The sequence below is a fragment of the Parasteatoda tepidariorum genome, chromosome 9 (assembly GCF_982258835.1).
Source record: "Parasteatoda tepidariorum strain Cologne lab strain chromosome 9, Ptep-v5.0, whole genome shotgun sequence".
In the NCBI taxonomy this organism is placed as follows: Eukaryota; Metazoa; Arthropoda; class Arachnida; order Araneae; family Theridiidae; genus Parasteatoda; species Parasteatoda tepidariorum.
The window spans coordinates 92,982,959-93,002,209 of record NC_141763.1 but is presented as its reverse complement, the minus strand read 5'-3'; the positions used below and the strand labels follow the sequence as shown (position 1 = coordinate 93,002,209).

At 29.7% G+C, this 19,251-nt stretch overlaps 1 protein-coding gene and 1 non-coding gene across 13 annotated transcripts in view; one reads left to right on the top strand and one right to left on the bottom strand.

Annotated features, from left to right (window-relative positions):
- Positions 1 to 18,429, bottom strand: part of LOC107454143 (uncharacterized) — a 145,618-nt gene extending 127,189 nt beyond the window's left edge. For 5 of the 12 annotated variants that reach the window (XR_015429418.1, XM_071186139.2, XM_087152373.1 and 2 more), the window contains exon 1: positions 7,539 to 7,709. Coding sequence is in view for 9 of the 12 variants with exons in the window: in XM_071186139.2 (XP_071042240.2) it covers positions 7,539 to 7,694 (156 nt within the window). In the remaining 3 variants the exon portion in view is untranslated. Of the gene's footprint in view, positions 1 to 2,990; positions 3,131 to 7,538; positions 7,710 to 15,405; positions 15,497 to 18,202 lie in introns of those variants that run through there. The other 7 variants (XR_015429419.1, XR_011637879.2, XM_043049824.3 and 4 more) reach the window with 7 other exon arrangements.
- Positions 6,724 to 6,807, top strand: TRNAL-CAG (transfer RNA leucine (anticodon CAG)). The gene has a single exon. It is a non-coding gene; the product is annotated as a tRNA-Leu (tRNA).
- Positions 18,430 to 19,251: the final 822 nt, after the last annotated feature.

The window sequence follows — 19,251 nt, the reverse complement described above, 5'->3', positions numbered from 1 at the left end:
TATTATTTCCCAGATAGAGTACTGGTTTTGTAAACAACACAACATGTCACTAAAGAAAGAAATCTAGTTCAATCTGTAATATGTAGACAAGATATTATTTCCCAGATACAATACTGGTTTTGTAAAACGCGTGTTTTGTAAACAACAGAACATGTCACTAAAGAAAGACAAAGTCTAAGTTAAATCAATAATATGTAGGCAAGATGTTATTGCCCAAATAAAATCCTAGTTACGAAAAACGCGCGTTTGTTTATATTTTAACACCTTATTTTGAGACACACACTCTTAGAAATTTTGGAGCAAGATGCATCGTATTAACATTCAAATTTGCTGAAACGTTATGGTTTAATAGTACTTGAATAGTAATTTGCTGAAACCTTAATAGGAACTAAGTTGAACCATATAATCGTACTTCTTAAAATTGATTACCCAATAGTATGTTTTAACTTGAATAGTAATTTGCTGAAACCTCAATATGATACTCAGTGGAACCATATAATCATGCTTCTATTAATTGATTACTCAAAAGTATGGTTAAACTTGAACAGAAACATATTTCAATACAACATTTCATTAAGGATACAGCAAATTTGAACCATAAATCTGTTCAAAGTATAGTCAGTACAGTTTGACGTTAAACCGATTTTTCTGTGAAAGTGCACCTCAAACATCAATTTATTAATAACGAATTAATATAGGCTCATTCTAGAGACCGGCTTAAAATGGTACTTAAAAATACCCTTAAAATAAAAAGTAAAAGAATGCTGTACAAATACATGAATTTCTATTGGAAGCAATATTTTTTTCATAAAGTTTTAGATAACATATAATTGTAGTAAAACATGCATATGATGATAAAGTTTGAAACTGATGTTAATATTTATAAATAACAAAAAAAGTAATGAAGATCAATCCTAGATTTATCTTGAAAGGGATACCTGCAAGTGACGTAGTAAGGTTATAACGATCGTAATTTGTAACATTAACAGCTCGAACGTAAATACATAGTAACGTTAGCAATTGTTCTTTCCATTCTATTTCGTGTAAGCCAAGTCCGTCATGTATCAATTACCTTAAGAGATACATTTTATATTTTTTACAAATATTCCGATTCCTTCACTTTATATTTTTTACTTAACACAAAGACAGACACATGTAGAACATAAAAAAATTGATTATGCATCGAATTTGCTATGTACACAAAACAAAAATATATCACGGTTACAATAACGTACGTAAACAAATTTTAAATCTAAGATAAGTAAAAGATGTAGACGTGAAATAATTATATTTTAACATGCGATACGGCATTGTATTTAATTAACTTCAAGTTAATTAACATTCTAATTTAAGCGGTTAAATTTAGCTCGAATTTAACACGCCATTTTGTTTACAAACGATCAGCTGACCCTGAGGTCATAGGTCACGTGTCAGTGTATCTGTGACAGTCTTCTTCTCGAGTTGCAAGTACCCAATTCCAAAGCTTTTGTTTCAAGTTCATTAAGTACACTGAAGTTATTTCTGTTTCTCATATTTATCACTAGCTCCTTTTAATGGTGGATAATGTTAATCTGTTTTCTGAAAAACGCGATAAATTGAAAAAAATATCTCAGAACTCTCATATAATATGCGAGAATTGCAAGAAAGAGTACTTCTATAGAATACAAGAAATCCTCTGAAATCAAAAAAGCACCAAAAACTCTAAAAATACTCGAAAAAGAAGAAAAAAAAGTATCTCATATCTCATAAATTGTTCTATGAAATGCCCTAAATGTGCAAAATAGTCTAAAACCGCAAAAGAAAAAAAATTTAAAATGTGAAATTCGCCTTCTGATCTGAAATTAACCATGTCATTCATTATACATCCCATATTATGTTTGGGTAAAATAATAAAAAAAGGATACGCCTAAATATTTTTTCATCTAATAATCAAATTTTTCACATATTAAGATACAATCTTAATGTTTTTGAAAGACAGAAAATTTATCCCATATTATAGTTCAAAGTACCGATATTATAGTTCAACGTTGAGCATATTTTTCTAAGTGTTTATGATGTTCAGTGAGCGAAATAAAATAACGAACATCCTTAAAAACTTTTTATCTTATGATCGGATTTTCAGGAAATAAGATTTAATCTTAATGGTTCTAAGGCCTATTCATAAATATGCTAATTAATTTGTGATGATATTTTAGGACACGAAATCAGATTTTACATAAAAAGGTAATTGTCAAATTGTACAAAAAAAGGTATGTTTATTAGTCTTACTTGTTGTTTAGCAAAAACTGGATAAAGGGATTAATTGGAAAATTTGATAAAATATAAAATTGGATAAAGATGGATAAGGGATCAAATATATTAAAAATATGGAGGGTCAAAGCAATCAGGAATATAGGAATGTTTTTCGCAATCTCGTATTTTTACACTTCTATTGCTCATGGGCTATCAATTGCAATAAAATTTAGGTTTTTGTCTTTTACAGAGATTGAGTTGGTGTAAAAAGTTTTATACACTATTGTTTAAAGTTTATTCGATCATTAGTAAATTAGATAAATAATCAGGAATTGTATAAACAAGGAATTCTATAATTGTGAACAAAAGCTTTTTGATTCTCTTCATTTATTTCGGAGATATTGCGAAAGACATGAAATTGACGTTAAGATGCCCAAATGTTTTTCCTCAAACTATCGGGACCCCATTTCCCTGATTGCGGCTATTCCTCATATTTTGGGGATCAAAAATCATAATCTGTCAACACAAAAAATGTATGTTTATTCGCAGAAAGTATGTTTTTGCTCCTGATTTCGTAACTTAAAATATCGTCAACACTAACTAATTAGCATATGTAAGAAAAGTTAGTAAGTTAAGTCGCAGCGCGTGAAAATCCAATTATTAGATCAATTATTTCTTCACTGTTTAACGTTTTAAATGTAAAATTTAAAAAATTTTTAAATTGTTAAATATCAATACAAACAAAAACAAAAACTTACCATTATGAATGATACTTAACGAATAGGTTATTTAGAAGTAATCCAATATAAACAATTATCATAGACTCATTGCCTCTGTACTTTAAATGAAAAGAGAAAAAACAAAAATGACTCGCATGGTACAAGAATAAAAAAAAAATCGAAAGTTTGAAACACTTTCGAATGTGTGTACTGTTGGATCTAAGATTTGTTTACTCAAGAGGCAGGTGAAAAGGGTAGGAGATCGAATCGTAACACACCTTAGCAGTTTACAGAGAGATGAGATGCAGAGAAAGATTTCCTAACGATTGCCTCATGACTACGTGTCTGTTCATACAATAAGCTCACAAAACCCAGGGTGAGATACATTCGAACATTTAACTACATAATACTGATGTATAGATAATTTAACTACATATTGATGTATAAATAACATTTAGCTGGAAGGAACAGTTCTGATGGTAACAGGGGATATGCTATTTTGATGGCTACAGGGATGAAAATATATTCAATGGTTATAGCTAAGGGAATTAGAGGCAATTTTGATGACTATAATTAAAGAGAAGGGAACAGTTTCAATGGTGATAGTTAAGAGGAAAAGGTAGTAGAACAATTTCAATGGTAATATTACAGGGATGAGGATAGTTTCGATGGTTATAGTTAAGGGAATTGGAGGCAATTTTGATGACTATAATTAAAGAGAAGGGAACAGTTTCAATGGTGATAGTTAAGAGGAAAAGGTAGTAGAACAATTTCAATGGTAATATTACAGGGATGAGGATAGTTTCGATGGTTATAGTTAAGGGAATTGGAAGCGATTTCGATGATTATAATTAAAGAGAAGGAAACAGTTTCGATGGTGATAGTTAAGAGGAAAGAGAAGTATGACAATTTCGATGGTAATACCACAGGGATGATGATAGTTTCGATGGTTATAGTTAAGGGGATAGGAGGCAATTTCGATGATTATAATTAAAGATAAGGGAACAGTTTCGATGGAGTTAGTTAATAGGAAAGGGAAGTATGACAATTTCGATGATAATAATCAAAGGAGTAGAGGCAATTTTGCTAGCTACATGGATGAAGATAGTTTAGATGGTTATAGTTAAGGGGATAAGTGGCAATTTCAATGGTTATAAGTAAAGAGAAGGGGACAGTTTCAGCTGTTATAGCTAAGGGAGTAGGAGGCAATTTCGATGACTACAATTAAAGGGAACAGTTTCGAAGGAGATAGTTAAGAAAAAAAGGAGGACGATATTTTCGATGGCTCTGGTTTCAATGGTAATAGTTAAGCGAAAAGGATAATTTCTATGGCTATAGATTACAATTTCGATGGCTATAGTTAAAGGGAAGAGGCACTTTAAATGCTAATAGTTATTGGGGATGGGGCAATTTTGATGGCTACAGAATTGAGGATGATTTCGATGGTTATAAATCAGAGGATTAGAGGCGATTTTGATGGCTATAATCAAACAGAAGGGAACAGTTTTGATGGTGTTAGTTAATAAGAAAGAGAAGTATGACAATTTCGATGGTAATTGTTAAGAGGATATGGGGAATTATGAGGGCTATGAGGATAACGATAGTTTTGATGGTTATAGTTAAAGGAATAGGAGGCAATTTCAATGATTATAATTAAAGAGAAAGGAATAGTTTCGATGGTGATTGTTAAGAGGAAAATGGAAGACGACGTATATGTTGTATAAGATAATTTTGAAAGGTGGCTAAGCTGGTCACACAAAACTGTAATAAAACTGCTTTAGCAATTTTTAAAATAAATATTCAGAATGAATAATTGCTTTCCACATTACCAACCACTATTCCTAAAAACAGGTTTTAAAAAAATAAAATACATCGTAGTGGTATTTTAAAAGTGGAAATGTAGGGTTATCGGATTTAATGCCCTTTTTTTAAAAATATGCAAATAAAATAAACGTAGCACGTTCGTGAAGTTAGCCTTCAATTTGTTAGCATCATGAGTCAATTATGTTAAAACTTTTTAATGAAAAAAATACTTTTATAAATTTTAAAATGACTCAGGAGAGAAATTTTTCCCTGAAAAAATTAAAGTGATTAGAAATGTAACGATTTTACTTCAAGGCTTAATCATTTATTCTAACTAATACCTTTTTTTAAAAAAAATATTTGAATGACAAATAAATTACTAAGCGCTTTGTAAACTACTTCTAATCTATAATTCATATAATGTTTAAACAATCATATCTAGAGGGCAAAGTAATAAAAAAATATATAAATAAAAATCTGTATGTTTGGTCGTAAAGCGTCGAGGGTAAAGCATAATTTTTAAAATCATTTTAATAAAATCATTTTAAAATCATTTCAATGCAAATTACGTTAAATCATTTATGATAAATTTTTAAAAAAATGCATATATACAAAGATCTGTAAAGAGATTTTAAAAAAAAGAAAATGCAATTTCTGTAGACTAAAAGGAATGTTTAGCAATATCATTTGTTTTTATTTGCTATTGATTGGCCACCTGTTAAAATGATTTTTAACGGTTATTGGTCCAAATATCACACAAATAAAAAAATCAAGGTATCGATTTTTTTCCATGGGGGAAAAATAAAATTATTGATAATAATTATCTTTAATTAAGATAATTAAAGAAATTATTAGAAAAAGATAAGTGTAGAAGTTAATTAAGAAATCCTCCCATTTAATAAGACTGTTGATAACTTTAGTTGACTAAGTTAGTAAATTTAATTAACTAAAGTTATCAACAGTCTAATTAAACAATTCAATTCTTTAATTAATTTTCCACAATTCCTTTTATTCGCAATAATTTTATGTTCCCTCCACGGAGAAATCTATCGCTTAAATTAATTTACTCTCTAAAAAATAACGGCATGTTCCTACCCGATTAACGTTGTTTTTTAATTATCAAAATTACTTAAACTTTCAATTTTTACATTTATAATTATGAGATAATTGTTGAGAGGAAATAAAAAGAAGAAAAATATATTAATGAAAATGTGGTACAATATTATTAAAAAAGTAAAGATAATCCCTCTAAAGATAATTTAATTACAGAATTTTTAAAAAAAAAAAAAATCAAAACTTTTACGATAATGACAAAATTATTCATTAAAACTACAAAAGGAAAAGATATTTAAAATTAGAAATAAAATAAAAGAAATACAAAAATAAATTATTTCTGCCCAGTATTAAAAATATTTGTTTTAAAAAAATTTGTCAATCGATTTTGATATCTCTCTAATAAATGTATTTTTTAGCTTTTATTTATTTTTAACTAGAAATCTAGAGAAAAAGATGGGGTAAAACTGCTGTTTACATTTGAAAAACATAATTAAGTAGTTATTAAGAACATTCAAATTATTAAAACACAAAAGAGATGTTATTTTAATTTACAAACGTAAACAGGAAAAATATTTAATTGATGGAAAGCAAGCTAGCATTACATTTATTTTAATTCTTCAACTATAATTTTCCAACCTTAACTTAAAAATAAATGAGAAATTTAAAACATTGCTGAAGTTCGAAAAATAGAAAAACATCCTTTGGAATTGAGTATAATGGTGAATCGTGTCCTAGTGGTGCCCTCTACTGTATGAAGAAAGAACTTACTTTAATTTGCAATCGCATTTAAAATAATAGAATCGTCATAAAGCGTCTATTTTCACCAAATTCTTCTTCAATTAAACAATTTTTATTTACATTTAATGTTTCAATAGTTATAGATTATAAATATTCTTAAATTTCTGCCAGATAAGTCAGGATGGCCGAGCGGTCCAAGGCGCTGCGTTCAGGTCGCAGTCCACTACGGTGGGCGTGGGTTCGAATCCCACTTCTGACATGAATTATTTTATTGAAATTAGTTAATGACAGCGAATTCTATTCATTATTATTCATAAATAATTAACAGAAATGATAAGCTTCAATGAAACTGATACTATTACTGACAGTTTCTAATTTTGCTTACATTGAAATTTATTAATTGTCTTTTTAATAGTCTGAATATTTTAGCACAACAATTGAGAATAGTTTTAAAAGTTTGCTTTAAAAAAAATTTCATTAATTAAAGGTCAAATTTGTTGGCAGTTATTTGAGTAATTCGAACAGCATTTTTGAAAGGAATGTATGAGAAGTTTAAAAGTACTCTTGATTTTAAATAAAAACTAATTAAAATTAGTAAGTGGAATAAACATATTAAAATTACTAATTTTTTAGTTTGAATAAATTAATCAAAAATAAAGAAAACTCGCCCATTCTGAGAATATTATGTCATTAAAATGTTGATTCCAGAAATTCCAACTTTTGAAAGCAACTTTCTTCAAAAAATAACGAAAATTGGAAAGTTAAAAATTTAAAAATTTTGTTTTATGCAAAAAGAAAACCACTTCGTTATACAGAGAAACTTTTGATATTTAATATTCCGATTAAAAATTTCGTCATAGGTAGAGTTACATTGTAGGGGGACTTCTGTAGATACGCGTTAAATCTATTTTTTTTTTTTAAATAATTTTTACTATTTGAACAATAAATTAATATATTAAATATATATTTAATATATATTTGTATGCTTACCATAGATATGTTTTCCGTAATAGTTAAAAGAACTTTTAATATATCAATTATTATCATTCCAGTTTCCACTGTATGTTTTTCTATTTTTCTTTTCTTTTTTTTTTTCTTAAACTGGCAAAAACCGCCTTTCTTTATATTTTCTTGGCGTATTGGCATCTAAGTGTCGCCAATCCTTATTCAGTACAATCATTCAGCTAATTTTAAAATTCAGTCATGGGACAGACTCTTCAAGGTTTTATTCTATTTTATTTTACTTATAACAGAAAACCAGACAGTCCTTGATTAGACAGTTTTAATCCAGAAGGGAAAATGCAAATTTGTAACAAGAGTTTTCTGCAGAAAAAAAAGTGGAAAAAGGATATGAAATATCTGGTACAGAAGCAGTTAGTTTATAATCTAATATTTCCACTTGGAAAAAATGAGAAAAAGGAAATAGATTGCTTTTAGAAATAGAATTATGTCAAAATTATAATGTTAATTTTTCACAGATTACAAATCTGCTGCTGAATTTTGAAAAAAAAAATTCGATTCACAATAAAATAAAATAAAAACTGTTACTTTTCCTACATTATAAAACCATTAATTCAAAGTTTTCTGAAGAAAAAAAAAGTGGAAAAGGATCGGAAATATCTGGCCCATCAACAATTTTTAATCTAATGTTTCCACTTGCATTAAATAAAATAATAGATTGCTAAATATGATAGAATTATTATGTTATTTTTTCACAAATTATAAATCCGCAGGTGAATTTTGAAAATAAAAATTCGATTTATAATAAAATAAAACTGTTACTTTATTCCTATATTATAAAACTATTAATTCAAAGTTTTCTGAAGGAAAAAAGTGGAAAAAGAATTGGAAATATCTGGCCTATCAACAGTTTTTAATCTAATGTTTCCACTTGGGAAAAAAATAATAATAATGGAAAGATTGCTAAAGATGATTAAATTATGTCACAATCATAATGTTAATTTTTCACAAATTACAAATTTGCTGCTGGATCATTTGAAATAATAAAAATTCTATTTACAATAAAATAAAAAAAACTATTCTTACATCATAAAATTATTAATTCAAAAATAGTGTACGATCTGTTCCGAATTGTTAAATCAAAAGTTTAACTTATTTTTTAACGTTATTGTGTAAAAAGGAACTGGAAGAAACATTTGGAAAAAATGAAAAAAAATTAGAATGCTAATTATGAGATGTCAAAATCATAATGTTAATTTTTCACAGATTACAAATCTGCTGCTGAATTATTTGAAAATAATAAAAATTCTATTTGCAATAAAATCAAGAAAAAAATTCCCTCATTCCTATGTTATATTATTTCAAAAATTGTGTATGAGTTATTCCAAATTATGTTCGAATCGTTAAATCAAAAGTTTAGTTTATTTATTAGCGCTATTTTTTAAAAAGAAATAAGGTATTTAGATATATACTTTTCGAATGAAAATATTGTTCTACAACGATTTATGATCAAAGAACATATAAGTAAAACTACTAAACTGCCTTGCAATAAAAAGTCCAAGTTCAAATTGTAGATTTTGATATGTTTGATAGTTTTGTATGATAAGCTACATTGAGGAAAACTTTTTTTTCGAAAATTAAGTTTATTTTATCAGTTTTCTGAAATTCTACTGTAGCGTTCCATTAGCAATTAAAAAAATGAAAAAAATCGAGAAACACAATGTTTTTTCAATTGCACTGTAGTATAAGTATTACACAACCTTTTTTAGGTCATTAAAATGATCAAAGTTTTCGATTTTTTTTTAAAATTTTTACTTTATTGTAGAAATTATGTTAATGTAGAATTACATTAATGTAGAAAAAAAAAGGCAAAGAAAGAAATCATATGTTATCGTTCCTAGTATTTTAAATAATTTCTTAAAAATATTTTCCTTTTTTTTCTTATCATTCTTTTTTCACTTACGAGGCTACCTTTTGCTGACATAGAAAATTTAGAGTATTTCCTTGACTCTATTATCCAAGAGAGTTCTGAAACATTTACAAAAATTGTAAAAAAATAAAAATAAACGTAGAAGGTAATTGTGATAGAATACCCAGAATTTTATTTAAAAATTGTAATTTTTTCTTTGTATTCATAAATTATACAGAATAGGGTTATATATAGATAAGTATGTTTGGTAAATGACTTCCATGGTTCTGTCCTCTTTTGTCAAAACTTTCAATAATCATGTTTACAGAAATGTGAGGAGGATACTACGTGAAAAATGTGAGGATACAAAAATGTAAAGATCCTCCTTCATAGCGGAGGGAGGGAGTTTCATGCCTATTAGCACAAATATTAGATTTCGAAAAATTAAAGAAATTGCCTTAGGACGTTAAAGTGCATGGTCTGGGCTGTCACTTCTGTTCACTTAACGGTAAATTACACCTACCGGGAATGACTCATCATTACTCAAAATAACGCTCAAAATGAAAACGTGCTGTGTTATTTTTTAGTGAAACGCTCCATTTTTATAAAACCCTGAATTGTCAGTGTATCGATATCTCTTTTTTGAAGTTATACTTCTTATGCGACTTCCAATAAGGTTGCGCTAAACGTTTAACGCTACATTTTTATTACGTTTAACGCTACATTATGGGTAGTGATACACGTAGAGTCGAAAAATTTTTTTTTTCACTCGTAACAAAGTAATTTTTATACAGCGTTATAAAATTTCAAAATTAAATATTTAAAAATAATCATGTGATATAAGGAGTAGATAATTTGATTGCGTTATGCAGACGAAACGAAAGCACAGTTTCAGATATCTAAATAGTGCAAAATATGTTGTTGAATATGGCTAATATGGCTAACTGGACTTCCAATCCATAGAGGAACTTTCAATCATTCATAACTCCATAGAAGAGGATCTCCATCGACTTACTCGTTTCAAAATTAGAACACCACTGACTGACACTACACATGCGCAGTTCGTTTTGCTTCAGCTGTGGGTAGGGGGGATATCATAAGGCACAGGCAACACAATGCAATACTTCCTAGAAAAGTGAAGGCCTAGCCATGGGTAACCCTGAACAAGAAATTTGATCCTTTAGTAGTCCAAGTGTATGGAGATTTTTCATAATTGCCGCCACTGCGCAGCTTAATAGCCTAAACGTAGTGATAGCCATTTTATTTTTCATCCACTGCTCAGTTTATATTCGTTACGTCTGACTACTAAATTGCTTAGGCCTTCTTTCTTCTGGGAGGTGTTTTCCAATGTCTCATAACGGAACAGTGAACGAAAAAAAAAACACAATATAAACATAAACTAACAATATTATAAGTAAACATAAACAAGTAGGTAGGTAATTTATTTACCTCTCACTAGAGCTGCACAATGGGCTATTGGTGACGGTCTGGAAAACATTCTCGAGGATGATCAGAAAAATACCATCACAATTTTGATCCTCTGCAGAGGGGATGGCTCTCCCGCTTTGGTAACCCAACGACCTACGCGCGAAGTCGAGCACTTTATGGTAGAGTAGTCAAACGAGGACCGATACCGCGCACCCTCGGTCACTACGTAGGCTGGTCAACGTGGTCACTCACCCGCTTACTGACCGCAGCCAGTGATGCTTGACTTCGGTGCTCTACTAGGAACTGTGTCCTTACGATCAGTTCAACTTCGGGACAAACAAGTAAAGAATTAACAAAGAAACAAATAATTCATAAAAGTTCTATCAGCCTAATATGATTTGGACGATTTCACCAAGTATCTAGGATTCACTATCTAAACCTGAGCCCGTAAAAAATGCTCAGCATTCATGATGCCCACTTTACATATCATTTGATGAGAGTACACCTATTTTAATTTGATGTTCTGCCAAGCAGTCGTGGCCTGTCTTAAGTCCAAACTTTGCCACTGTTTCCCTAAGCCACAGATCTTCCAGCTATCTTGAATATTGGCCAAAGATTTGCTCATGGACTTTGCTGTTTAGTAGCATTCAACCATATTTTTCAACGTCAAATACGACATTGAAAAAAAATGGCTTCGTTGAAATTGAAAAATTGAAAGTGCGGTTTTTCTGTAGATGTGTTTGTGCAACCGCGTGAAAAGTTCGACTATTCGAAAAATAAATTAATTTTGATAAGTTTAAGTTTTCCAAAAATCCTTTTAAATAGAGACATTCAAAAACGCAAGAAGGTTTTTTCGAAATTTTATACCTGAACAAACCACACACACACGCAGTTTGAAAAAGTCCTCCCATATATATTTATGTCCCTCACTCCCTCTTAGTTTTACTTTAACTTTGACCGTAGAGATCTTATTTTAGAGGATTCAATTCAAATAAGAGATGAACTTTGCATAAAACAAAATTTACGTTTTTATTCATTTCATAAAATTTTGAATAGAATGCATGCTCTCTACGAATCTTGTGTGGTTTTATTTCTGTAGTTAAAATTTTTAACTGAAATCATTAGAAGAATTTTTTTTTCCAACTCTTTCTTACTCCGAATTCAATGTATCTCAAATTTGAAATTTCACCAAGGGAAATTTTTTAATACATTTTGCAATGTTCTTTTTATTTTTAAAAACTTTCCGAAAATTAAAGGATTTTAATGTCTGACTTACCCATGATGCGATTTCAGCTCAATATAATGTATTAATAGTAAACACAGCTCCAGATGTTGTACTCACAATAGTGCAGTATTCTGCTAATATAATGTATTAAAATAATTAATACCCCCCCTCCTCATTTTCAGTAAGAATAAACAAATCGCAAACCCATTTCAATATTATATGTTTACGGAATATATGAACGCCCCCCCCCCCCCAGAAAAAAATTCTTGAAAATTCTTGATACGGAGTAATGCTTTCGCTTTTATTTTTAGAAATTCGGGAAAACATTGTTTTATTTAAAGTTTTATTAATAACAAAATTTTTTTTTTGTTGAAGCAAAATTTGAAAAAAATAATAAATGGGCAAAAATGACAAATTTTATTTAAAAGAAGAAAAGAATAATCGATCTTGAAATAATAATCATCAATTACATCATAATCGAACATTTTTTCAGGATGTTTAAAAATACAAACAATCTGTTTGTTGTCTTTTTGAACAGGAAATTAGTTTTTAGTAGAGAAAGAAGAAACGAGGAAAGAAGGAAATTCTTGAAAGTAGCCGCAGATTTCGAAGAAAATGTTTTATCTCAAATAAACACACGTAAAATTTGTCGATTAAATGTTGAAGTATGAGTAGTAGTACTTAATGAACCATGTTAAAAAAAAATGTATGACAAAACCTTAGAAGAAAAACAATAAAAACAGTAAAATAGAAATATACTTTTTTTCATCATAAACACATTTGTGACTCAAAAACATTAGTTTTTAATTTAAGCATTTTCACAAAGAAAAAGAGAAATTAGTAAAATTATTTTTGTCACTTAGTGGAAAATTTTGCAGTTATATTTTTTGCTTCTACGGTAGTCAATCAAAGTATTAAGAGATAGTTTTTGATTTTAAGAACTAAAAGGGACATCAATTAGAAATTTTGTGCTTTTAGGAATTTATTTGGCGTCGCCCCAATATCCCTAGCAACAATCGAATCCCAACGATCGCTGGTCGATGCAAAGTATGCATCCGGCTTGCACCGACCATAGTGCCGACGTGAAATATCCTCAGTGGTAGACAGATCATGGGTTGGAATCCCCTTGCCGTCAGGCTAACCGTAGGAATTTCTCGTGGTCTTCCTCTCCACATAACGCAAATGCGACTTAGTTCCATCAAAAAGTTCTCCACAAAGGCTAATTTCTCCCAATACTTGTATCCAGGAGTTCTCTTCTGGATTGGGCTCAAAATTACAAGACTTCGGAGTTGAACATTAGTAGTCAACCCAAAATTGGGTCCGCCGTTCAACGACGGTTATAAAATAAAAAATATAAAGTAGTTAATATCTTAAAGCAATATTCATATAATTTACTTACAATGATGAAAATTTTACGCTTTTGTCATTGAGCGCACAACTTTGCTGCTATACCGCTATCTGAATAAGATTTCATTCAATAAAAAACCTTTAAAATCAAATTTTTTTCATATAGAGAGTAGTATAACTATTCTTACCTTTCACTAGAAAATAAGCAATACAACACAAGCACGGAAACTAATGAATTTAGTTTAACTCGCAAAAACGCTTCGAAGCATATCTCATTGTTTAAAATTAAAATAAACAAATGCTTATCTATAAAACATGGAATAGAATTTAACGACAAATGTATTTATGATGTTCAATTTTTGTAAAACACTGTCAATAAATAGCTTTTAGACGCAATTATAGATAATAAAAAAATGGATATCGATATCATTTGTATATGTACCTAAAAAATATGAAATCGAAACCAGAGAAAAATTCAAATTAATAATTATTGAATCAAAACTTTTCTTATTGCAGTCGAACAAATTAAAAAAAGAAAAATATCTTGAATATCTTTTATTCCATTGATGGAATTTTCACGTACAAAAAAACCTATTTTAATTTTTCAAAGGGTAAGACTTAAATATGTTAATTATTTAGTTCTAACTCTAAAAGTCGTGTAAATAGATAAAAGAAAACGTACTTTTTCAGATCAAAAATAAAATTTTATAGGATTTACGACAATAAAATATAATAAGTAACCTCATTTTTTGAAAATGGAGTTCTAAAGTTAAGCCAAGAAGGGCTGTAGAAAGTTTGGATTTTACTTTTTTGCGTATTTCGCCATATCTGTAATAGTATAATGCGCAAAATAAAAACCGGACCAAGCTGAATAACTTTTGATCTAATGATCTGATCTTCACGTTAGTACTCCATCTTAATGGCTCAAGTTTCATCAAGTTTTAAATATACAATTTTTTTTAAAATTCGATTTCTCAGGAACTACTCAACCGATTTCATTCAAATTTTGTATTTTATTAAAATTAGATACTTTAAAATAATATAAAAAATTGTATACCTTACAATTCGAAATTGTTTCGACTCTTGCTAAATAAAATGATAAAAAATAGTAAATATTAACTAAAATTTATTTTTTGCGTGAATTTACCTTTGGATAAACGAACTTTATAACTGTGAGCAAAGGTTTTTCAATCCGCCTGAAAAGTTCTCGAGATAGGGCGAAATATGCAAAAAATAAAATTAACATTAGGGGGTCTAAATTTTGGGTCCCTGAACATACTATGGGGACCATATTTCCCACCCTGTATATCTCTTTGCCTTGTTTCTCTTCATAATCCGTTTCAATTCTCTGTCAGCCCGATTTGTCACTTTTGTTGGGGCGGTTTATTAAGATTCAACATTCCGCCGATGCTGAATCTTTTGCAGGGCTGCCAACTTTCTACGCTTTTTGGGAATATATATTCTAGTGGTAGCTGTGTTTCTGTTTCAATTTATTATTTTTTATTCATTTAAACTTAATTTCCACACCACTACATATAAATGATTTAAAAGTTAATTTCAAGACGTAAAAGAAGAAATAATCAATGATGAATGAGAATCAATTACGGGGGTTGGTGAGCAGCGCGAGGGGACGTATCCTTAAACTAGACTAAAAAGTCGTATTTAAATGAGGGGAAAAAATCCAAGACCGGGATAGCCTGGTAGGCAGGGCGCTGGGCTCACGTTTCTGAGAAAGGGATTTCGAAACCAGCCGGCGAAGTAAATAGTTACTGGTGTGCGTTAAATCTATCTGATCACAAAGTCCTCCATATCCACATAACAAATCAATACCTCTGGAGGCACTGAATTGGAGATTAATCGTTCTCTGGTTCAGGTCAAAATTACGATCTGTGGATGAATGAATGGGTCCGCCCTCTAAACGGATGTGGCAGAAGTCGAATTCCTGGCCATAGATCAAAAAAATAAAAGATGATTTTTGGCTCACTCACCATTTCCAGAGACATTGGAGGTCTGGACTCGTTAAAAGAAAAGTAATGTTTATTCTCGTCCATTTCCTTTGTCTTTACTTTGGGTAATCGCCTGTAAAAGAAAAAAAAAGTACATTAAAAGGTGCCAAATTAACCACATTTGTAAGTTTATTTCTATTATCAAGAATCGAATTTATCTTCTGTAATATATGAAATGAGAGTAATAATACATTGTTCAATATAAATTTTAAAATATTTTATTTTTAAATGTTAACTTGAATATAATGTTAAGCTTTCCAATTCTTATTCTTCAGATTATGTTCTTGTGTATTGAGATTTTTAATAAATTATTTATAATAAATATCTGGCATGCAACGCTAACACAACATGCATGTTTATTTTTATCCTTAAACATAACTGCGTTTAATTTTAAATTTGCGTAACAAACTGCGATTTATTTTGGGAATTAATCTCATTTCCTTAGACATACAATGGGGTTATTTAATAAATAAAATTTTAATAAAACGTAATTCAAAGTCATATTCAATTGTAAAGTCAGATTTAATAAAAAGTAATTTCATTTATCTTTATTTTGATTAGTAACATAAGAAATACGTGAATAACAGGTAAAATACAACATGATAAGATTAACATAATGTAAGAAATAATTAAAAAAATAACTCCTCCACCTCTATGAGATGATCAATTAGTCAACTTCAATAGGTTTCACTTTATTGAAATGTAAACAGCATCCTATTCAACTTCTTCACAGTACTCTCATAGATTGTGATTGAAAAAATCAAATACGCGAATAACTATCGACATCATGATCAAAAGATTTCACAAAGTTGTATTCATTTCATTGTACAGGGGCACAATTTTTGACAAATTAATTGGCATTAACTATTATTTAATTATTTTTCTTGATACATTTTATAACGATTTCGTATTTATAATCTTCGAAATGTCGGGAAGAGACACGATCTGGAAAATGTGTCGTGATGGCTCAGGGTAAAGAGCACTCGCCTCTCAATGAGATGACCCGGATTCATATCCCATCTATGGTTGGTCGATATCACATTTGTATAGATATATACATAATACTAGTTTTGTTTCAACACAAAGCGCATTTGAAATATCACGTTACTGTTTCGAATAAACAACTATAAACATTTTATGTCAATTATTTTTGAATCACTAGACAAAACTTTGTTTTTGCTAATTTGAAAATTAATTATTTTCAATGCGAAACTTCTTTTTCGAACGGAAATTAATGAAGTTTTTTTTCCGGTTAACTATAAACTTCGTTAAAATTATGCAAGATCCTGGGTTCGGTAATAGCATAAAAACTTGAAAAAAAATTTTTTTTTTCATATAAATTATTTTGTGACGCGTACACAATCCAGTTACAGTATTTAATAGCATTAAAACAGATAATATGTGACAAAATTTAATTAAACGTCACTTAATGTAGATGTTACTGTGAATGACCGAAATTGATGATTGTTGACTTCCACCTGTGAATGTTGACAATCACATAGTCGTCGCTTTTTTAAATGTCCGAAATATATGCTGAAATATATTAAGTGCCACTGGCAGGTATACATTTGCACGGTATGCCCTACATCAATGTTTTTTTTAAAGTTTCATTGTAAATGCCCAGTGTGCATTTAACCGGTACTCCACTGATGTTCCTCCTAATCTATCCTCAGCAGATATTTGAAATATCGAATAAATATTATAATATCAACGAATAAATTAATATCAAATCGGATGTAACAAATATTTTAAACATTCACCAAAGTGACTATGAGATTGTTGACATTCACCGGTGAAAGTCGACATTCCCTTGATTTCCGGCATTCACGATACATTACGACTTTGAAATGTGTGAAAGAACTCTCCTTCCACATGAATCTTCTCTATCACAAATTGATGGATTCGTTGAAGGTTCGAAATTTTGAGTGGAGGACATTTTAATAAAAATTCTGTTTTTTTTTTGTTTTTTTTAAATCTTTCTGCATTGATGTACTTTTATCATCAAACAAATAAAAGAAACGATGGGAAAAAGATGACCTGTTGTTTATTTAATTTTAGTCGCCACCTTTTCTGCAGACTCCATGATTATTTTCATGCTTAAAATACAGAGGGAGCGTGACACGACTACGTCATCTACGTCCTGACTTCCCAGTGCGAAAACAAATACTAAATTTACATTTATACATAATAACTTGCTTTTTAACGGGTTATATTTTTGAAATTTTCCGTTAAGTTGAAAACCTAAACTTAAGCAATATAAGATAACTAGGAAAACGAAAAAAACAAAAAAGTCGTTACGATGTTTCGTAGTTATTGGGGTCATTAACCTACTTGACAGAGGTGCTAAATTACACGTATTTAGTAAAATAGAATTCTTAAATCCATGTTTTCTCTAAAATAGTTTTTATAAAGGTGTTCTCTTAGATTACACGTTTTCTCTAAGATAGAATTCACAAGCGTTCCTTTACAAAAAAAAATTAAAAAAGTTTTGTAGTAGTATTTTGTATCGTACCCAGTTCAGTATTTTACCTTTGGCATAAAATTTTTACTAAACATATTTTTAATACTTTTTTTTCATTCTCTAGTATTAATTTAGGTCAAAATAAGTGAAAAACATGACATTTAGCATTTTAATAATTTGCAGTTGTGTATAATATCTTTCAACAGTCTCAACACCAATTATATTTAAAAAGGGAACTAGAGTTTACTAATAAAAGCTTACTTAAAACATAAAAAGCTTACTTTAAAAATTTTATAATTTTAAAAAACTTATACTTACATGGTTAAACGCTTATTTTATCAATTAGGAATTATCACTCCAAAATATAACACATTTGTATATAAAAAAAAACTAGTTCTATTTCAACACAAAACGCATTTGAAAACTCCTGTTACTGTTTCGTATACGCAATTATAAATGTTTTCTCTCAATTATTTTTGAATCGTCAGCCGAAACTTTTAATGTTTTTTTTTTCAATTGATAGCGAATTATTTTCAATGCGAAACTTCTTTTTCGAACGGAAATTGATGAGGAAGTTTTTTTCCCGATTACGATAAACTTCATTAAAATTGAGTAAGATCCTGGGTTCGGTAAAAGCATGACAATTTAAAACATTTCTTTTTTTTATAAATTATTTCATAGAGCTTACACTTTCCAAAATAATATTTTTTAATGAATAATATATATTAGTCTTCCGCCAATTATATGCTTGTGTTTTGGTAGCTCATAAACGTTAAGATTCTCCAATTATTTAACGGCACGAACCCCCGATTTTCTGGCTGGATCATCAGAATGGTGAAACCTGCCGCAATCTAGGACTGAAGTCACTAATTCATGCCGACAATACTTCTGTCTGAGCCGTGGTGGCTCAGGGGATAGAGCGCTCGACTCCCAATGAGGTGTCCCGGGTTAGAATCCCAGCGACGATACGAATTCCGCACCCGGCTCGCACAGACAAAATTTACAGTCCTGCTTAATCTAACATCTTACAACCTAATATAAGTTGTTTGTCATCTAATCTGCAACAACAGGAGTCATGTTACTTTAAGTTGAATGGCGCGTATAACTGCGAGGCATTGCAAAATATATTCTTTTTTCATAGTGAATAAAGAGTTTTGAGCTGATAGTATTTAGTAATATTATTTTCCCAATAATCACGAAGTCAAAATTATTTGACGGCACGTCTATGACTCCATTAAACAATTTTTTGAAAAAATGGCACGTTGGTGCATAAAGGTTCGCCACCCCTGCACTAGAACAAGCGATGGACAGGAATTTTTTCCTCCTTTACTAATCCAGCGTTCTTCCAGAAGATGAACTAAAAGTGC